Below are 15,776 nucleotides of genomic sequence, written 5' to 3'. Positions count from 1 at the left end.
TAAAAATATCCATATTTCTGTCGTCTCTTGGAAATTTGAAACATCTGGCGATGCTGTGTCCCTCTCCCCGCATGGCAAGAATTGGCTGAAACAAAATATGAATAGCAACAACCTGTGCTCTGAGCCCTCCCCCACGCTGGGGGTGGGGGTCCTAACGCACCCAAGCCCTGAATTCACACCTGTAGAGTTTGGGATGGTATTGGAACGGTATTCAGCCAGGAACCCTGGAAATGCTCAGGGACCACCCTGGAATAACCACTCATCTTCCCCAGGAGAAGCAGACCCAGGAAACAATAGCAGGAGATCAAGGAGAACAAGCCTCTATCAGACAGCATCTCAGTCTCCCCTTCATCAACATAATCACTGTCATCACCATCCTCATCATCACCTTCATCATATCATTGTCCCCATCCACAGCCCCATAATCTTCATCACTGTCATTACCATCATTATCCCTAGGACCATCACCACCACCGTTATTTCTCTCCCTAGTAATGAGATGGGCAACTACCCCCCAGCCCTTTCTCACCAATCGGGAGCAAAATATTGGGATGAGATGGGTGGAGCGCTATCTCCCCTTTCTCCCCCCTGCCCATCACATCTCCCCACAAGGGAGGCCATGTGTGTGGGGACGCCAGGTGGCGAAGTCTAGCCCAGCTCCACAGGGGTGGGGGAACCCCTGGGGCAGATTCCTGGGGACCTTAGTTTTGACTTCAGCAGTGACTGGCTGGGTGGTAACGTTGAAGCAGCCAGGTCCCCTCTACTTCCTCCACTACCAGTGCGTTTTCAGTGGGTTCCTGTGAGACTCAGCAGAGGTAGCGGCTGGAAAAACACTTTGTAAACTGTGAAGTCAATGACAGGGGCAGGTTGATCCTTGTATACATTGAAGTCTTTCTTAATCAGTTTAGAGAGGTTCTTTAACACATGGGAGGCATCCTTATAAAGATGGGAGGGGGTCCCCCAAATAGATGAGCAAGTTCTTGGAGTGGGAAGAACCCTTCTGCACGTGCCAGGGGTCGTTGCTGCAGACATGCGGGTGTACTTTCTGGAGTGCTCTATACACAGAGGGACGTTTGGGTCTAGAAGCTGTGTCCTTATACAGATTTTTTTTTTTTTTTTAAGTGGGAGAAGCCTTTTAACCCACATGGAGGCGTCCTTTACAGGTGAGAGTACGCTGACATAAGTGAGGGCTTTTTATTGATGCAACTGACCATGATTTGTAACTGATCATTATTTGTAAAATGCTGCGCAAACACTAGCGACCTCTGCACAGACACGAAGGTTCTTCCTAAAGCTAAAGGGCTCGTTACGCTGTAGGGTGATATAACAGTATGAGCGGCCTTCTACTGGATGTCGCTGTTCAGCCGAGCTCCGTTGGGCCGCCTGTGCGAGCAGCGCGGTACCTGCGCGGGGGGCCGCAGGTGGGAGCCGCCGCCACCGAGGGGGCGCGGGGAGCCCGACTCGCGGTACCGCAGTCCCCCCCTCAGCCGCCAGGGGCAGCACTATCCCTGCCCTGCCCGCGCCTCCCCCCTCCTCCCCCAATCTCCGCCCCCCACCCCCTCCCTCCCCCCCCCCCCGCTCGCTCCCCTGAGCCCCGCCAGACCCCGCTCAGCCCGCGCCCCGCTCCGCTGCCGAGGCTCCCGCAGCCCCGGCGTCCGCCCCGCTGAGCCCTCCCCCGGGGGCCATGGGGACGCCCCCGGGCTACCGACCTTCGGCTTGGGTGCATCTGCTCCACCAGCTGCCCCGCGCCGACTTCCAGCTCCGCCCGGTGCCCAGCGGTTTCGCGCCCCAAGAACAAGAATACCAGCAGGTGGGCGCGGGCACGGGGTCCTGGGGGCGGGGGTTGGGAGCTGGGTGACAGATTCCTGTGTTCTCTGGGGGTGGGAGCCGAGCCGGGACTTTGGGGTACCTGAGGCAGCGAGAGCCTGGCGTTCCCGTACCTGGAGGTTCCCCTGGGAACCTCCTTAAATGCGGGAGGGCTGGGGCCTGGACCCCTGGATCTCAGAGGAGGGAGGGGACTGGGGGCCCTTGGATTCCCGGGTCTCTGAGAGCTGCGCGGGAAGCTAGGGTCATCAGGGGGGTAGGTCCATCATGTCCTAAAAGACGACCCCTTCCCTCATGGGATCAGGGCAATGCAGTTAAATGCGTCCCAGTTCAGGTGGGACCCGGGAGATACAGAGGAGCTGACATGGTGGAGAGGAAGAAAGCTGGAGGTGCCCTGATTCTGGGATGGGACTGAGACCTGAAATGGGGAAGGGGGTGAGGGGTTTTAGGGCTGGAGCTGGGAAAAACAGGTGGATGCGCTGGGAGAGACTTGCAGCCTGTCCCAGGACGGAAGGGGCAGTCAGTCAGGTCGCTGGAGGGGGGGTGAGGATGAGGTTCGGTTTGGGGACTGGAGGATGACAGAAACGGGGCCAGAGGGTGGGGCTGGGGGGGAACCTTAAGGAAACCGGGGTCCCTGGGGAAGGGGGCCCAGCCTGGGTCAGCTCCAATAGGGGCGAAAGAACTGTCCCCTGACCCAGTTTAATTCAAGTCCTTGACTTTGAGATTAATGAGCAAGGCTTGGCGGAGCTGGGGATGGGGTAGGGGGTGGGCAGGATGGTGGAGCCCTGGGATGGGTCCTGGGCCCTGCCTGTAAGGTCTGAGCCCCTCAGATCTGTCCTGGGGGGCTCCCGGGACAGGGGGCTGGGGATTGGCAAGCTTAGAAGGAGGGGGGTCCCAGGAAAGCAGAGAGGGGGACGTGTGCTGTATTCTGAGCTATTTGGGTCATGGCTGCGCTGAGCCGGCCGTAAGCAGCTCCTCCCGCCGACTCCACGCCGCTCTGTCCCCACCAAACGGGGCTGCCAGCCCCTCTACCACAGCCTGCTGGTTACACAATCCCAGCCTCCAGGGCCAGTCCACGGCCACCTGCTCACGACCAAGGAGACCTCCCCACACGGATGCCACACGCAGGGTCCCCACCCCAGCCACCGCCAGAGGCACTCAGGGAGGCTCACTCTGCCCCCCCCCCCCCCCCCGCCGTCAACAACAGTCACGGTGACAGTGCTGGGACACACACCCCAGGAGGGGACAGCTGGGAAAATAATCAGGGACTGGGTGCCACCGTGTTGGGGGGACACACACACAGACACACACTCTCACACATGCATTCACACTCACGCACATATACACACATATACACCCACATACAGATACATGTATACACACCCATATACTCACACATGTATACACACACCCACACCTTCACATTTACACACATATTCTTGCACTCATACAAATGCTCACACACATGCGTCAAGTATACACACATTCACACACTCATATGTTCACATATACACATTCACACATACATTCACACACTACCTCGTTCCCTCTCTCTCTCTTTCCCCCCCATACCCCTCTCGCCCCTGCTCTGTCTTCACTCTCCCAGCCTCCCAGTGCCCAGCTCTGAGTTGCACGAGCGTGCGCACGCGTGCACACACGCACACACACAGTGTCACGGAGGCTGTCACGCCCCCTCCCCCTGAGTCCCTGGGTGACAGACTCACACTGCGGTGGGGGTGCAGAGCTCAGCATCAGGGGAGAGGAAGCAAACAGTGAGTCGGGGAGGAGGGAGGGAGTAGGAAGCCTACCACCCCCAACCTGGCGCACGTCGCCAGGAGCAGGTGCCCCCTCCGGACCCCCGACCCCACAGGAGTCTGGGGTCCAGGTCTTGGCATGTCCTTGGGTGGTGCTTCATTCCAGCTGCCTGGTCTTGGTGTGGAGGAAACCGAGGCTCAGAGAGGGGAGGGCCCCTGCCAGAGGTCACACAGCCTTTGGAGGGCAGAGCAGACTTGGGCCTCCCAGTTGGAAGCTCCCTCCAGCCCCGAGTCCCAGAGCCCTGGCTGCCAGCCTGGGAGGGGCCGGGAGTGACGTCTTTCCTCACAAACCTGAAAACCACGGCTTGGCTCGGCCCCCCAGCTAGCCAGGGGTGCCTTCCACCTGCACTGAGATCCCAAAGCCAGAACCTTCAGACACACAGGGAGGGAGCCCGGAGCCCCTCTGATGCCTGATGTCACCCCCTTCCCCAGGCCCTGCTGCTGGTGGTGGCCTTGGCAGGCCTGGGCTTGGGCCTGAGCCTCATTTTCATTGCTGTCTACCTCATCCGCTTCTGCTGCTGCCGGCCCCCAGAGTCGCCCGGGGCCAAGAGCCCTCCGCCGGGGGGAGGCTGTGTCACTTGGAGCTGCATTGCTGCCCTTCTCGTCGGCTGGTAATGGGGCCCCAGGGTGGGTGGACACTGGGGATGGGGCTCCCCAAGCTCTCTATCAATCAGTCTTCCTGGTGGTGTCCCAGCAGGGGAGAATTGCTCCCATTTGAGGGATGGAGAAACCAAGGTCCAAGAGGAAAAGTGACTTCCCAAGGGCAGCCAGCCTAGCAGGATGGTCTAGGGGTTAAAGGCTGGGCAGTCAGACTGCCTGGATTTGGTGGCTCTGCCGTGGAACAGCTGTGTGACCTAGGCGAGTGGTATAGTTTCTCCAGGCCTCGGTTTCCACATCTCTAAAATGGGCACTGTCGTCACACCCACCTCCTGCTTGTGGTGCGATTAAATGAAATGTACAGTGCCTGGTTCACAGCTGGACGCCATAAATGTGAACTAGGGATGTCATTCATTCAGCAACTATTTCCTGAGTACCTACTATGTGCCAGGAAATACTGACTAAGCCAGACATGGTCCCTGCCCTCGTGAAGCTGATGTACCCGGTCAGGGACAGTAAAGGGATATTTACAATCCAGGAGCAGCCCTGAGCTGGTCTAACTCCTTCCCACGGTAACCCTGCTGGATTCAGAGTTGTCACAACCAGTTTTGAAGAGGGAGGCTCAGGGAGAGGCAACCTTTCGAGGCCAGGTGGGCCAAGTGGAGATTCAGACCCCAAAACCCCTAGGAGCCCAGGGGCCACCTTCTGGGACACCCTCAGGGGTGGGAGGAGCAGGGCACGTGGGGACGCGCCATTTACCAGGAGCCAGCTCTGGGCGCAGCCCCTCCCCTCAGGGCAGCACCCACCCCTCAGGGCAGATCTGGGCGCTCAGGACTTGCCCCTGACCTGGGGCTTGGGGGCGGGGAGGGCGGCAGCGGCCGGAGAGCGGCTAGTCCCACCCCACCCCCGCCAGCCTGGGCCGCGCCACCGCGGGGAGCGTGGGCGTGTGGAGGTGGAGGTGGGGGAGGGGGCTGGGGGGTCCCAAGGTGCTTCCTCTTCGCGCTCTCCCGCGTGGAGGGGGGCGGGGAGGTGGACAGAGGCCCTGTGCGGGAGAGGCACGGCCAGCCCCCGTGGCCGGGAAACAAGAGCAGCTTTGTAGCACTGCGAACAATGGGTGCGGGCGCTGGAGCCAGCGCCGTCACATCCCAGGGCAGGGGGCGGGGGCCTGCGCAGCGCGGGGCTGGGAGCTGTGAGGGCGTCGGGGCGTCCGCCGCCCCGCTCCAGGCCTGGCCCCCTCCGCGGAGGGACTCAGTGTGGTGCGGGGGGAGAGGGAGGGGGCCCGTATTCAGGCCCCACAATGGAGCTCTGTGTGCCGGCAACCGAGGGGCGGGGGCGCCCGGCTTCTGGCCCGTTGGGCCCACATTCCCTCGCTTCCCTCCCAGCCGTCCAGAAGCTTGGCTCCTGGGGGTGGGGGGAGACTGGGAGCTCCAGGCTTGGGGTCCCCCAGGAGGCGGGGGAGGGGACGGCTGCATCCTGAAGGGACAGGTGCTGAGGACCCCGGATACTTGGGGAGAGGGTGGAGGGCCTGGGTGCGGGCTGGCAGTCACTAGAGGGGAGGACCTCCCGTCCTGGGGCTGGGCATGGCAGGGTTTCACTCCGGGGAGGTGCGAGTTAAATCTGGGGGCCTGCTCCCCTCCACCTCTCCACCCACCATTAGCATCACAATGACGTCCCTGGGCCGGGGGAGTGAGACCTTCCCGTTACCTTGGCAACTGGTGGGGGCCAGGCTGGAGACGTTCCTTTCCCACGATGGGCCGGACCAATGGGATGGGGTGGGAGATGGGATTGGGTGTGTGAGGAGGTGGGGGGGGCGTGGCGGCCCCCAGGGTCCCAGGACCGGTTGTGATTTCCCTTCCCTCCTCCTCTTAGCACTGGCATTGGCATCGGTTTCTATGGCAACAGCGAGACCAGTGATGGGGTGTCCCAGCTCAGCTCTGCACTGCTGCATGCCAACCACACACTCACTGCCATTGACCACCTGGTGAGGGGCCAGGCACTGGCCAGACCCCAGACCCACACCCAGACTGGTTCCCCACACCTGGGCAAAGGGCCCCCTCCCAGGAAAACAGGATCTAAACTCAGAGCCAAGACCCCAGACTCAGAATGTCAGGTTCCAACATGCAGATCTCAGACTGTATGCCCAGCCCCCAACCCTGACTACAGATTAGGGCCTCACACATGGTACCATCAGAACCTTAGCTCAGATCTGGGCTTCTAGACTAAATCACACGCAGCCCCAGCCTTGGACTTCAGCTCACAGCCCAAACCATTCAGAGACCAAACACCAAAACCCAGCCCCTGCCCTCAGGTCAGATCCAGGACAGAGACCTGATCCTTGGCCCGGGTGCAAGGTTAAAGACCTCAGCGCTCAGACCCGGGACTCAGACGAGAAGCCTCACTCTCATCCCCAGCCCCAGGATGCCAGGCCCGGAGCTGAGACCCAGCCTGACCTCAGACCTTAGATTTCATGTCCGGTTGCAACCCTGGAACCCAGACGTGAGACCCCAGACTCAGGAAGGCAGATGCCAGGGTCAGACCTAGGATCCCAGACTTAACCTCAGTCCTGGAGCTCAAGCCACTGACCTCTCCGAGCTCCTGACAGAAGCCACAGAACTGCATGAGCTGGACCGCAGAGCCCCTTCCTTCCCTTCCTCAATCCTCAGATGCCCTAGCGCCCAGATCTCAGATACCCACCCCTGCTCACTCCCACTTCGCCCCCCCAGCCCTGTCGCCCAATCCCTGGCCACCCCAGAGAACGCCCTCCCCCGACTCCAGGCCCACCCCTGTGCGCAGGTGTTGGAGATGGTGGAGAGGTTGGATGAGGCCGTGAGGACAGAGCTGACCACTCTGGAGGAGGTGCTGACACAGCGCACGGAGCTGGTGGCGGCCACCCAGGGGGCTCGGCGGCAGGCGGAAGCCGTGGCCCAGCAGCTCCAGGGGCTGGCCTTCTGGCAGGGAGTGCCCCTGAGCCCCGTGCAAGTAGCTGAAGATGTGTCCTTTGTGGAGGAGTACAGGTAGGTGACCGCTCTGTCTGCTCCGTGTGGCAGGGAACCCCTGCCTGGGTGATTGTGCCCCCAGGGGACATTGGGGGACATATCTGGGTGTCACAGCTGGGGGAGGGGATGCTACTGGCACCAGGTGGGCAGAGACCAGAGATGCTACTGAATATCCTACAGTGCACAGGACAGCCCCCGACGGCAAAGGATTATCTGTGCTAAGTGTCAGTAAGTGACAGCAGCCCTGGCGTAGAGAGATGGACCAAGTGATGCCGTGCCCACTCAAGTATTCATCCGTTTACTCCCTCCCTCAATGTATTCACTCCTTCATTCATTCATCCTTGACTCAGCCATTCATCAAGTCACTCTTGCACTTCACTCATTGAATCTCAGACTAACTAGTTCACTCCCTCGGTTGTCCAGCTGACACGTGTATCCATTCAACAGATATTTATTTACACCTTCTGGTGAGAGAGGTGTACCCAAATGGTCAGGACCATGAGCTCTAAAGCCAGACGGCCCTCCCTAACCACGTGATCTTAAATAAGGTACATACCAGCTCTGTGCCTCAGTGTTCCCATCTGGTACCCGTGGGAATAATGGGTAGCAATACCCTCATTAGATTGTGGAGGGTCTGTTGAGTCATTATCTGTCAAGTGCTTACAGGGGCGACCAGCACACATTATATAGGTGTCTGTAAAATATGGTTTTTTTTAAGATAGAGCGGTGAACAATGAATCCTGCCTGTCTCACGGTGGGCGGACCAATAAGAAATGCATGAATGAGATATTGTCTGTAAGGTGGTGAGTGTTAAGAGCTCTGGAGAAGAGTAGGTGGGAGACGGGAACGGGATGGTCTGGGGACAGAGGATGGCAGTTTTGGGAGTTGGGGGGGGTCATCCGGGAAGGCCACACTGAGAAGGTGACATTTGAAGGACATCTGGGACGGCCATCTTTCCCAGCAGCCAACATGACGGAGTGTCCTCATTGCTTCGTCCGCAAGGAATTATTTCTTTTGGTCATCCGACAACTGAGGGTCCCAACCAGACATGGGAGCAGAGACAGGGAAGACTTGGTCCTGGATTCTGTGCTCCAGGAGGGCAGGCAGACCTGGGCTGAAGCAGTCCTCAATGGGGAACCCCCCTGCAGGGCATCAGACAGGCCTGGGTCCCAGTGAGTTCAAGTTCTGGGTTCTGGCCAAGCTCAGGGGTGCCGGCCCTGGGCCTCAGCCCTGTTTCAGTGGGGGCTGAGGGTAGCTGTGTGGGCTACACCTGGGTGAGGCAGACCCATCATCAACAGGAAATAGCCTCTGGATTCACCAATACGAGAGTGCCTGACACTTGGGACTCCTTCAAGAAACATGGCCGGCTTCCTGGAGGGAAATCGGGGCCCCCAGCGGGAGAGCTTCGCTGGGGGGGTTCTTGGTGGCCTAGGGCAGAAGTGCTACCTGCCCCTGACGGAAGTGAAGTGAAGCTGGGACACACGAGCTGGCGGTGGGGACATGGGGAGCAAAGGCCTGGAGGTCAGCTGCAGCCACTGGGTCCAGCTTCTCCTTTCCGGGGACAGCCTGACCCGCCGGCAGTCCGGGAAAGAAGGGCACAGTGAGTCCCCACAGGGGTCTGAGCAGAGGCTGCCACGGAGGGGGGTGGCCGTTCCCTTGCCGCTCTGGCGATGTGGGGATTGCTGAGAGCGATGCTATTTATTGAGCATCTCCTAAGTGCCAGGCGCTGTGCTGCGGTCTCATGTACATCTTCCTCTGCAACCAGAGTGAACTGACCAGTAGCTAATACTGAATTCTTAAATGACAGTAAAAGTTTCCCGATTCGTGTTCAAGTTGCTATTTAAGTGCGTCCGTATTGGCGCTCTTCTCGGTGCTTGTGTGTCTCTACTCCTTAGCCTCACGACAACCCTTGCACGTAGGTGCTGCTGTTCTCCCCGAGTTACTGGCGGGGAAGCCGAGACCCAGGAGGCAAGGTTACTGAGACCGAGTTGCAGGCAGGCAGGAAGTGGAGGGGCTGGCATTGCGACCCAGGCCGTCTGCCTGCAGACACTGAGCCCTTGGGTCGTGCCCTGTGTTGCTGAGTACGTGCCTGGGAATGAGTCCCTCTGCCCTCCAGGCTGGGGTGGAGGGGCTGGGGCCCTGAGAGGAGGGCAGGCAGACTCAGGGCTCATGCGTGGTTCGGTCAGGGTACAGTCCTGGCACCTGTGTTCTAAATGGGTCCAGTGGCCGGCCTCCCAATGCACCCACTTCACAGATGGGCCTGGCTGTGACCTGGAGACTGGGCATCAGGGAGATCGCGTGTGCAGGCAGAGCCGGGAGAACGTGCAGGTGCTGTCACCCTCTGCCGAGTCCCGGTCTGGGAGCCTGGGCCCGTGAAAGGCTGGATTTGCTGCTGCAGCCTCAGCCCTGTCACCCCCTCCCCAGGTGGCTGGCCTACGTTCTCCTGCTGCTCCTGGAGCTGCTGGTCTGCCTCTTCACCCTCCTGGGCCTGGCGAAGCAGAGCAAGTGGCTCGTGATTGTGTAAGTCTGGGGGGCTTCCTGGCACTGAGATCCCACAGCGCTCTTCCGAGAGGGGCCACGGTCCTTCCCAGGTTTCATTCCCTTGTCCCACGAACCTCCATGGAGTTCCTGGGCTGGGGTGGCACATAGAAATCAGGCTCAGAGCTGCCCAGGAAGGGGGCGGGCAGCAAACAGGCTGTCCTCACAGTAAGAAGTGCACCAAAATCCTAGGAAAGCAATGATAGTGATGCTTGTGCTGAGGATTGGGGTGATCACTGACCCTCTCAGTTGCTATGACAACCCTGTGAAGGAGGTGCCTGTCAGATGCCTACTGGAAGATGAGGGCCCTGAGGCAGAAAGCTGTCACGTGGCGTGGCGGAATTAAGGACCACCCTCTTACTTAAAGGTTCATTCTGTATGCCCGATGCTCTTCTGGAACCCTCGCACTAACCCTATGAGGAGGCCCTTTCCTTCTCCCCATATGACACAAAGGGAGACTGGTGCTCAGAGAGGTTAGGCCACTTGCCCAAGGCTGCACAGCCAGAAAGTGCTGGAGCTGGGATTCCACCTAGGCCAACCTATTCCACTTGGAGGAGCCTTTGTATCCTCCCTGGCCCTGAGGGGGGCCACGCTTGTGCCCACCACCATTCCCACACTCCCCCCGGGGTGAGAGGTCCTGCCATCCCATCCAGGCCGCCCTGAAGCTTGAAGATGGTAAAGCACAGTGGGCAGGGCAGGTCTGGGGCTTGGGGCCAGGCCTTCAGTTTGGCTCCCTCCAGGTGCCCTTCTTTCTTGCTGACCACCCTCCAAGGCTGATTCCCCCCCCCCCGAACCCCATCCCCAGAGAAAACCTGGAAGGCAGTTTCAGCCCTGGAGCTGTGTCCACTCCTGGGAGGAGGAGTCTGGGCTTGACCAAGCAATGGGTGAACCTGGGAGCAAGGTCCTGCGGAATTCAGAGCAGGGAGATGGGGCCCAGGGGTGGGCGGTCCGCAGCAAGGCGGGAACAGACGTGGGCTGGATCCGGCCAGCCCCTCACCCCGTATCCTCCCCCAGCAGGGCCAGATGTTCAGTTTGACGTCAGCAGCCACGGGTCCACACCTCTCCCCCAACAGCTTCTCTGCCCCTAGTTGTTATCCTCTTGGCTCCAGAGGTGGGTGGAGGGTAGGGCTGGGGCTGTGATGGGATTAGGGGTGGGGGAAGGGAAGAGGTGAGGTGGGAGATTAAGAACCCCAGAACCCCCAAGTCCAATCCCTCCTCCCACCGTAGGATGACGGTGATGAGTCTCCTGGTTCTTGTCCTGAGCTGGGGCTCCATGGGCCTGGAGGCAGCTACGGCCGTGGTGAGTGGAGTGGGACAGGCCCTTGGGCTCCAAGATTTAAGGGTGCCAAAGGCTCCTAACTCCTGGATCCTGGGGCCGGATGGGGATAAATGCCTTAGGTCCTGAGAGGAAAGACTCAGGGGCCAGGAACACAGGTTCTGAAGTTTCCAGCCAGTTTCCTAGGTCCTGAGGGACTGGACTTCTGGACACTTGGGTCTGAGGGGGGAGGGGCTGGGGGTCTGGACTCCTGGGTCTGAGGGAGGAGGGGCTGGGGGCCTGGATCCTGGGTCTGAGGGAGGAGGGGCTGGGGGTCTGGACTCCTGGGTCTGAGGGGGGAGGGGCTGGGGGTCTGGACTCCTGGGTCTGAGGGGGAGGGGCTGGGGGTCTGGACTCCTGGGTCTGAAGGGGGAGGGCTGGGGGTCTGGACTCCTGGGTCTGAGGGGGGGGGCTAGAGGGCCTGGATCCTGGGTCTGAGGGGGGAGGGGCCGGGGGCCTGGATCCTGGGTCTGAGGGAGGAGGGGCTGGGGGTCTGGACTCCTGGGTCTGAGGGGGGAGGGGCTGGGGGTCTGGACTCCTGGGTCTGAGGGAGGAGGGGCCGGGGGCCTGGACCCCTGGGTTTGAGGGAGGAGGGGCTGGGGGTCTGGACTCCTGGGTCTGAGGGGGGAGGGGCCGGGGGTCTGGACTCCTGGGTCTGAGGGGGGAGGGGCCGGGGGTCTGGACTCCTGGGTCTGAGTGGGGGGCTAGAGTGCCCTCAATTCTGTGGGAGTGTGGAATGGGGGCGGTTTCTGTTCTGAGCCCCCTTTCCTGCTGCCCCTCTCAGGGCCTCAGCGACTTCTGCTCCAGCCCGGACACCTACATCCTGAACCTGACCCGGGAGGAGACTGGCCTTGGCTCAGGTGATCGCATCTCCAGGCGCACGCCCTGCGTCCTCGGGCCTCTCTGCGCGGTCCTCCTGGGATGGGGTGAGGGTGCGCAGCCGGCTGCCAGGCCCTGCCCAGTTCTGCAGAAGCTCTCAGCACCTCCCCTGGTGCGCTGGAACAGAGGGAGGGATAAGGATGATGGAGTCAGGAGAAAGGGGTCCTCAGGCTGGAGCTGAGGGATGGGAGGATTTGGCCACTTGGAGAAAATGGGGGGAGCACAGTTGAGTCAAGGGGAGGGTGGCAGAAGCAGGGGCTCCCCGGGAGTGTGTAGGTCAGCATGTTTCTGGCTGTGGCTGGAGCAGAAGGGATTAGGGGCTGGGAGGGCTGCCAGTCTCAGAATGCGAGGTCATTGGGACCACAGGAGGGTCCTGAGCTGGGAGGGGTGGAAAGTGTGGCCTTGCCCCCTCCCGCCTTTCCCCAGGGAGGCCCCGGGGCTCAGGCTCACAGCCTCCCCCCTCTTCCCCTCTTCCCTTGCCGCTTCAGACATCCTGAACTATTATTTCCTCTGCAACCAGGCCGTCTCCAACCCCTTTCAACAGGTTAGGGCTGCGGGCAAGGGAACCGGGTGGAGGAGGGTGCGGCTGGGGCCTAGACTTAGGGATGCTGGGGGAGGATGAAGGCGCCAAGTGGGCTGGGGGTGTCAACCGCTGGGTCCTCCTCCCTCCTTCTGGCTTCCCGCAGAGGCTGACTGTGTCCCAGCGAGCTCTGGCCAACATCCACTCCCAGCTGCAGGGGCTGGAGCGAGAAGCTGTCCCCCAGTTCCCTTCTGCTCAGGTCGGCGGGGCCGGGTACTCCTTCTGCACCCCGACTCCCAGGGGAAGGAGGGGAGGGAACCTGGGTGTGTGGGCGGAGCCTTAGAAAAGGGGCGGTGCGGTGGCTGTGGGCGGGGGTCCGCAGAAAGGGGCGGGGCGGAAGCTGTGGGTGGGGCCCTGGCTTTGTGAGCCCACCGAAAGGGGCGGGGCCTGAAGAGATGGGCGGAGCCTGAAGAGTTCCTGAGATAACAACCCCCTGCCACCGCAGAAGCCTCTGCTGTCCTTGGAGGAGACGCTGAATGTGACAGAAGGAAACTTCCACCAGTTGGTGGCACTGCTGCACTGTCGTGGCCTGCACAAGGTGACCCCTGTCGCCCTCCCCGAATTCTTCTCGCAGGGGAGCCTCTGCCTAGACCCAGAAACCTAGGAATATCCTTTCTGCTTCCTGTTCATTCCTCCAGCAAGTTCTGCCGGCCCTTCTGAAGCCCGTCTGGGCTCTGAGCACAGCTCACGCTGTCACCGCTGCTCCCGGCCCCAGGGCCTCTTCCCTGTTTCCTGCTTGCCTGCCCCCATCTGTCCTCCGCACAGCAGCCAACAGCCCAGTGAGCCTTTTAAGCACAATCTGATCTTCTTCCTGCGCGTAAAACCCGCAGTTACCCCTGCAGGCGGATTAAGGTCCTGGCTTCTCCCTAGCCCGCACCCCTTCCCCCAGCAGCCTTGCGGGTCTCCCAGACAGCAGTCCCCCACCTCCCATCGGCGGGTTCCTTCCTGCTGGTGCTATCCTGCTGTCGGGACCCCAGTGCTGCTTTCCAAACCCCCTCTCTCATTAGCTCATTGTGGTCTGAAGCGACCTTCTGGGGCCTGGTTGCTGAAGTTTCCCCGGTACTTGGAGCGATGCCTGGCACAGAGCAGGCCCTCGGCCAGCCCCTGCTGAATGACTTATGGCTGGCCATTCAGGAAATGGTGCTTCTGCCGATTTCCGGGGATGCCAGTGATGCCAGCCAGTGTTTACTGAGTGTGCGTTATGTGCAGGGGGCATTTCTATACCAGTTGTTCTTCTAAGCCTTATTCTCAGTGTTGTTCTAAGCCAGCGATTTTGCCCCAGGAGGTGGTGGCAATGTGTGGAGACATGTTTGGGTGTCACGGCTGGGGGAGGGGGTGCTACTGGCATCTCGTGGCTGGAGGCCAGGGCTGCTGCTCAGGGACCTGCAGTGCAGAGGCACCACCCGCTGCCACCCCGTTCAGCACACACACAGTGATCTGCCCCAATGTCAGACGTGTCCAGGTTGAGACGCCCGGCACTCAACCAAGGCTGAGCTGCTGTGGCGTCTGGGCGTGGGGGGGGTGGAGGGAGGGTTCTCGGTGATGGAGAGGAAGCCGCAACTTGGGTTCCTGCTCGCAGGTGTGATAATGACAATGACCACAGCGCCTACCGTGTGCTGAGCGCTTTCTGCGTGCCAGGCCCTGTGCTGAGCACAGGCGACAGGGGAGGAAACTGAGGGACTTATTCAACGTTGCAGAGCCAGGTGCACGGTCTGAGCCGTGTGCATTGCCCGCTGACGCCCTCTCCCCCCCGCCCCAGGATTATGGCGCAGCCCTGCGGGGCCTGTGTGAGGACGCCCTAGAAGGCCTGCTCTACCTGCTGCTCTTCTCCCTCCTGTCTGCGGGGGCCCTGGCCACCGCCCTCTGCAGCCTGCCCCGCGCCTGGGCCCTCTTCCCACCCAGGTCAGGAGGGGAGGGGGGCAGGGTCTTGGCGGAGGGGATGGGGGAGAACCATTGAGCCACTGTTAGGGGGCAGCCTCCTGATGGACCCCCATTCTGTTTCTCTGCCACTCCCCCCCTTGCACCCCAGTGACGACTATGATGACACAGATGATGACGACCCTTTCAACCCTCAGGTATTGGACCCCTGGGTCTGAGGGAGGAGGGGCTGGGGATCTGGACCCCTGGGTCTGAGGGATGAGGGGCTGGGGGCCTGGACTCCTGGGTCTGAGGAAGGAGGGGCCGAGGACCTGGACTCCTGGGTCTGAGGGAGGAGGTGCTGGGGGCCTGGACTCCTGGGTCTGAGGAAGGAGGGGCCGAGGACCTGGACTCCTGGGTCTGAGGGAGGAGGGGCTGGGGGCCTGGACTCCTGGGTCTGAGGAAGGAGGGGCCGAGGACCTGGACACCTGGGTCTGAGGGGGGAGGGGCCGGGGGCCTGGACCCCTGGGTCTGAGGGAGGAGGGGCCGGGGGCCTGGACTCCTGGGTCTGAGGGAGGTGGGGCTGGGGGCCTGGACTCCTGGGTCTGAGGGAGGAGGTGCTGGGGGCCTGGACTCCTGGGTCTGAGGGGGGAGGGGCTGGCTCCTGGACCCCTGGGTCTGAGGGCCCACACTAAAAAGCCAGATTCCCTAGTCATGCCCTCTCTCGCCCCACATCTCCCTGGCAGGAATCCAAGCGCTTCGTGCAGTGGCAGTCATCTATCTGAGCCCTTCCTCCATGCCAGACTGGAGCCTGTTCCCCATCTCCGGTGAGCATCTAGAGTGACACCCCAGCTCCCAAAGCCAGCCTCTGCCCTCCCTCCTTCCCTCCCTGTGGGCTCCGGGGTGGCCCTTCTGCCTGCATCTGGTCCGATCTTTGTCTCTCTCTGCAGTTCCTTCCCCAGCTGCCGGAGAAGACCCCACTAACCCAGCCTCACTGGGCTCCTACCACTAACAATGCCCTGGCTACGGACACCTTAAACAGGACTGCCTTCCCGCCTGCCCTGCCCCCTCTATGTGTCCTTAGCCCTGGAAGTAAGCCGAGGGGGTAGGCCAGGGCCCTGAGCTGGCCGGGGAGCGGGCAGACAGCCAGACCCACAGCCTCTCAGCCCTGAAGGGATGTGAGTGCCCCCGCCCTACCACACCCCAGTGGGCTTAGGGCCCCTGATCTCCACTTGCGGCACCAACTTGGGAAGGGGTTGATTTGAAATAAAAGGGACGACTTTATTTTACAAGCAGCTGGGTCCTTTTTTCTCCCCTCCGCCAATCTGGCCTTGTGGTTGGGGGGTGGAGATTCTCTTCACCTCTGCTCTCGCCCT

The 15,776-nt window shown here is 61.1% G+C and overlaps 1 protein-coding gene across 2 annotated transcripts; it reads left to right on the top strand.

Annotated features, from left to right (window-relative positions):
• Positions 1–1,684: 1,684 nt before the first annotated feature.
• On the top strand, positions 1,685–15,384 carry TTYH1 (tweety family member 1; the record flags this gene model as incomplete). 2 transcript variants are annotated; one of them, XM_082863545.1, is made up of 13 exons in its annotated part: positions 1,685–1,810; positions 4,071–4,249; positions 6,105–6,216; positions 7,029–7,249; positions 9,656–9,751; positions 10,997–11,069; positions 11,869–11,944; positions 12,452–12,507; positions 12,650–12,742; positions 12,989–13,081; positions 14,303–14,445; positions 15,147–15,227; positions 15,351–15,384. In XM_082863545.1, the coding sequence occupies 13 exons, from the start codon at positions 1,685–1,687 to the stop codon at positions 15,382–15,384; spliced, it is 1,383 nt and encodes a 460-aa protein (XP_082719671.1). The 2 variants fall into 2 exon arrangements, with proteins under 2 accessions (XP_082719671.1, XP_082719672.1); XM_082863546.1 differs by lacking the exon at positions 15,351–15,384 and adding an exon at positions 14,573–14,618 and having other exon boundaries at positions 15,147–15,185.
• Positions 15,385–15,776: the final 392 nt, after the last annotated feature.

Source organism: Leucopleurus acutus, assembly GCF_964270905.1.
Source record: "Leucopleurus acutus genome assembly, chromosome: 20".
Classification (NCBI taxonomy): domain Eukaryota; kingdom Metazoa; phylum Chordata; class Mammalia; order Artiodactyla; family Delphinidae; genus Leucopleurus; species Leucopleurus acutus.
Note: the sequence above shows the minus strand (reverse complement) of the source record. Positions and strands in the feature narration are given on the sequence as shown.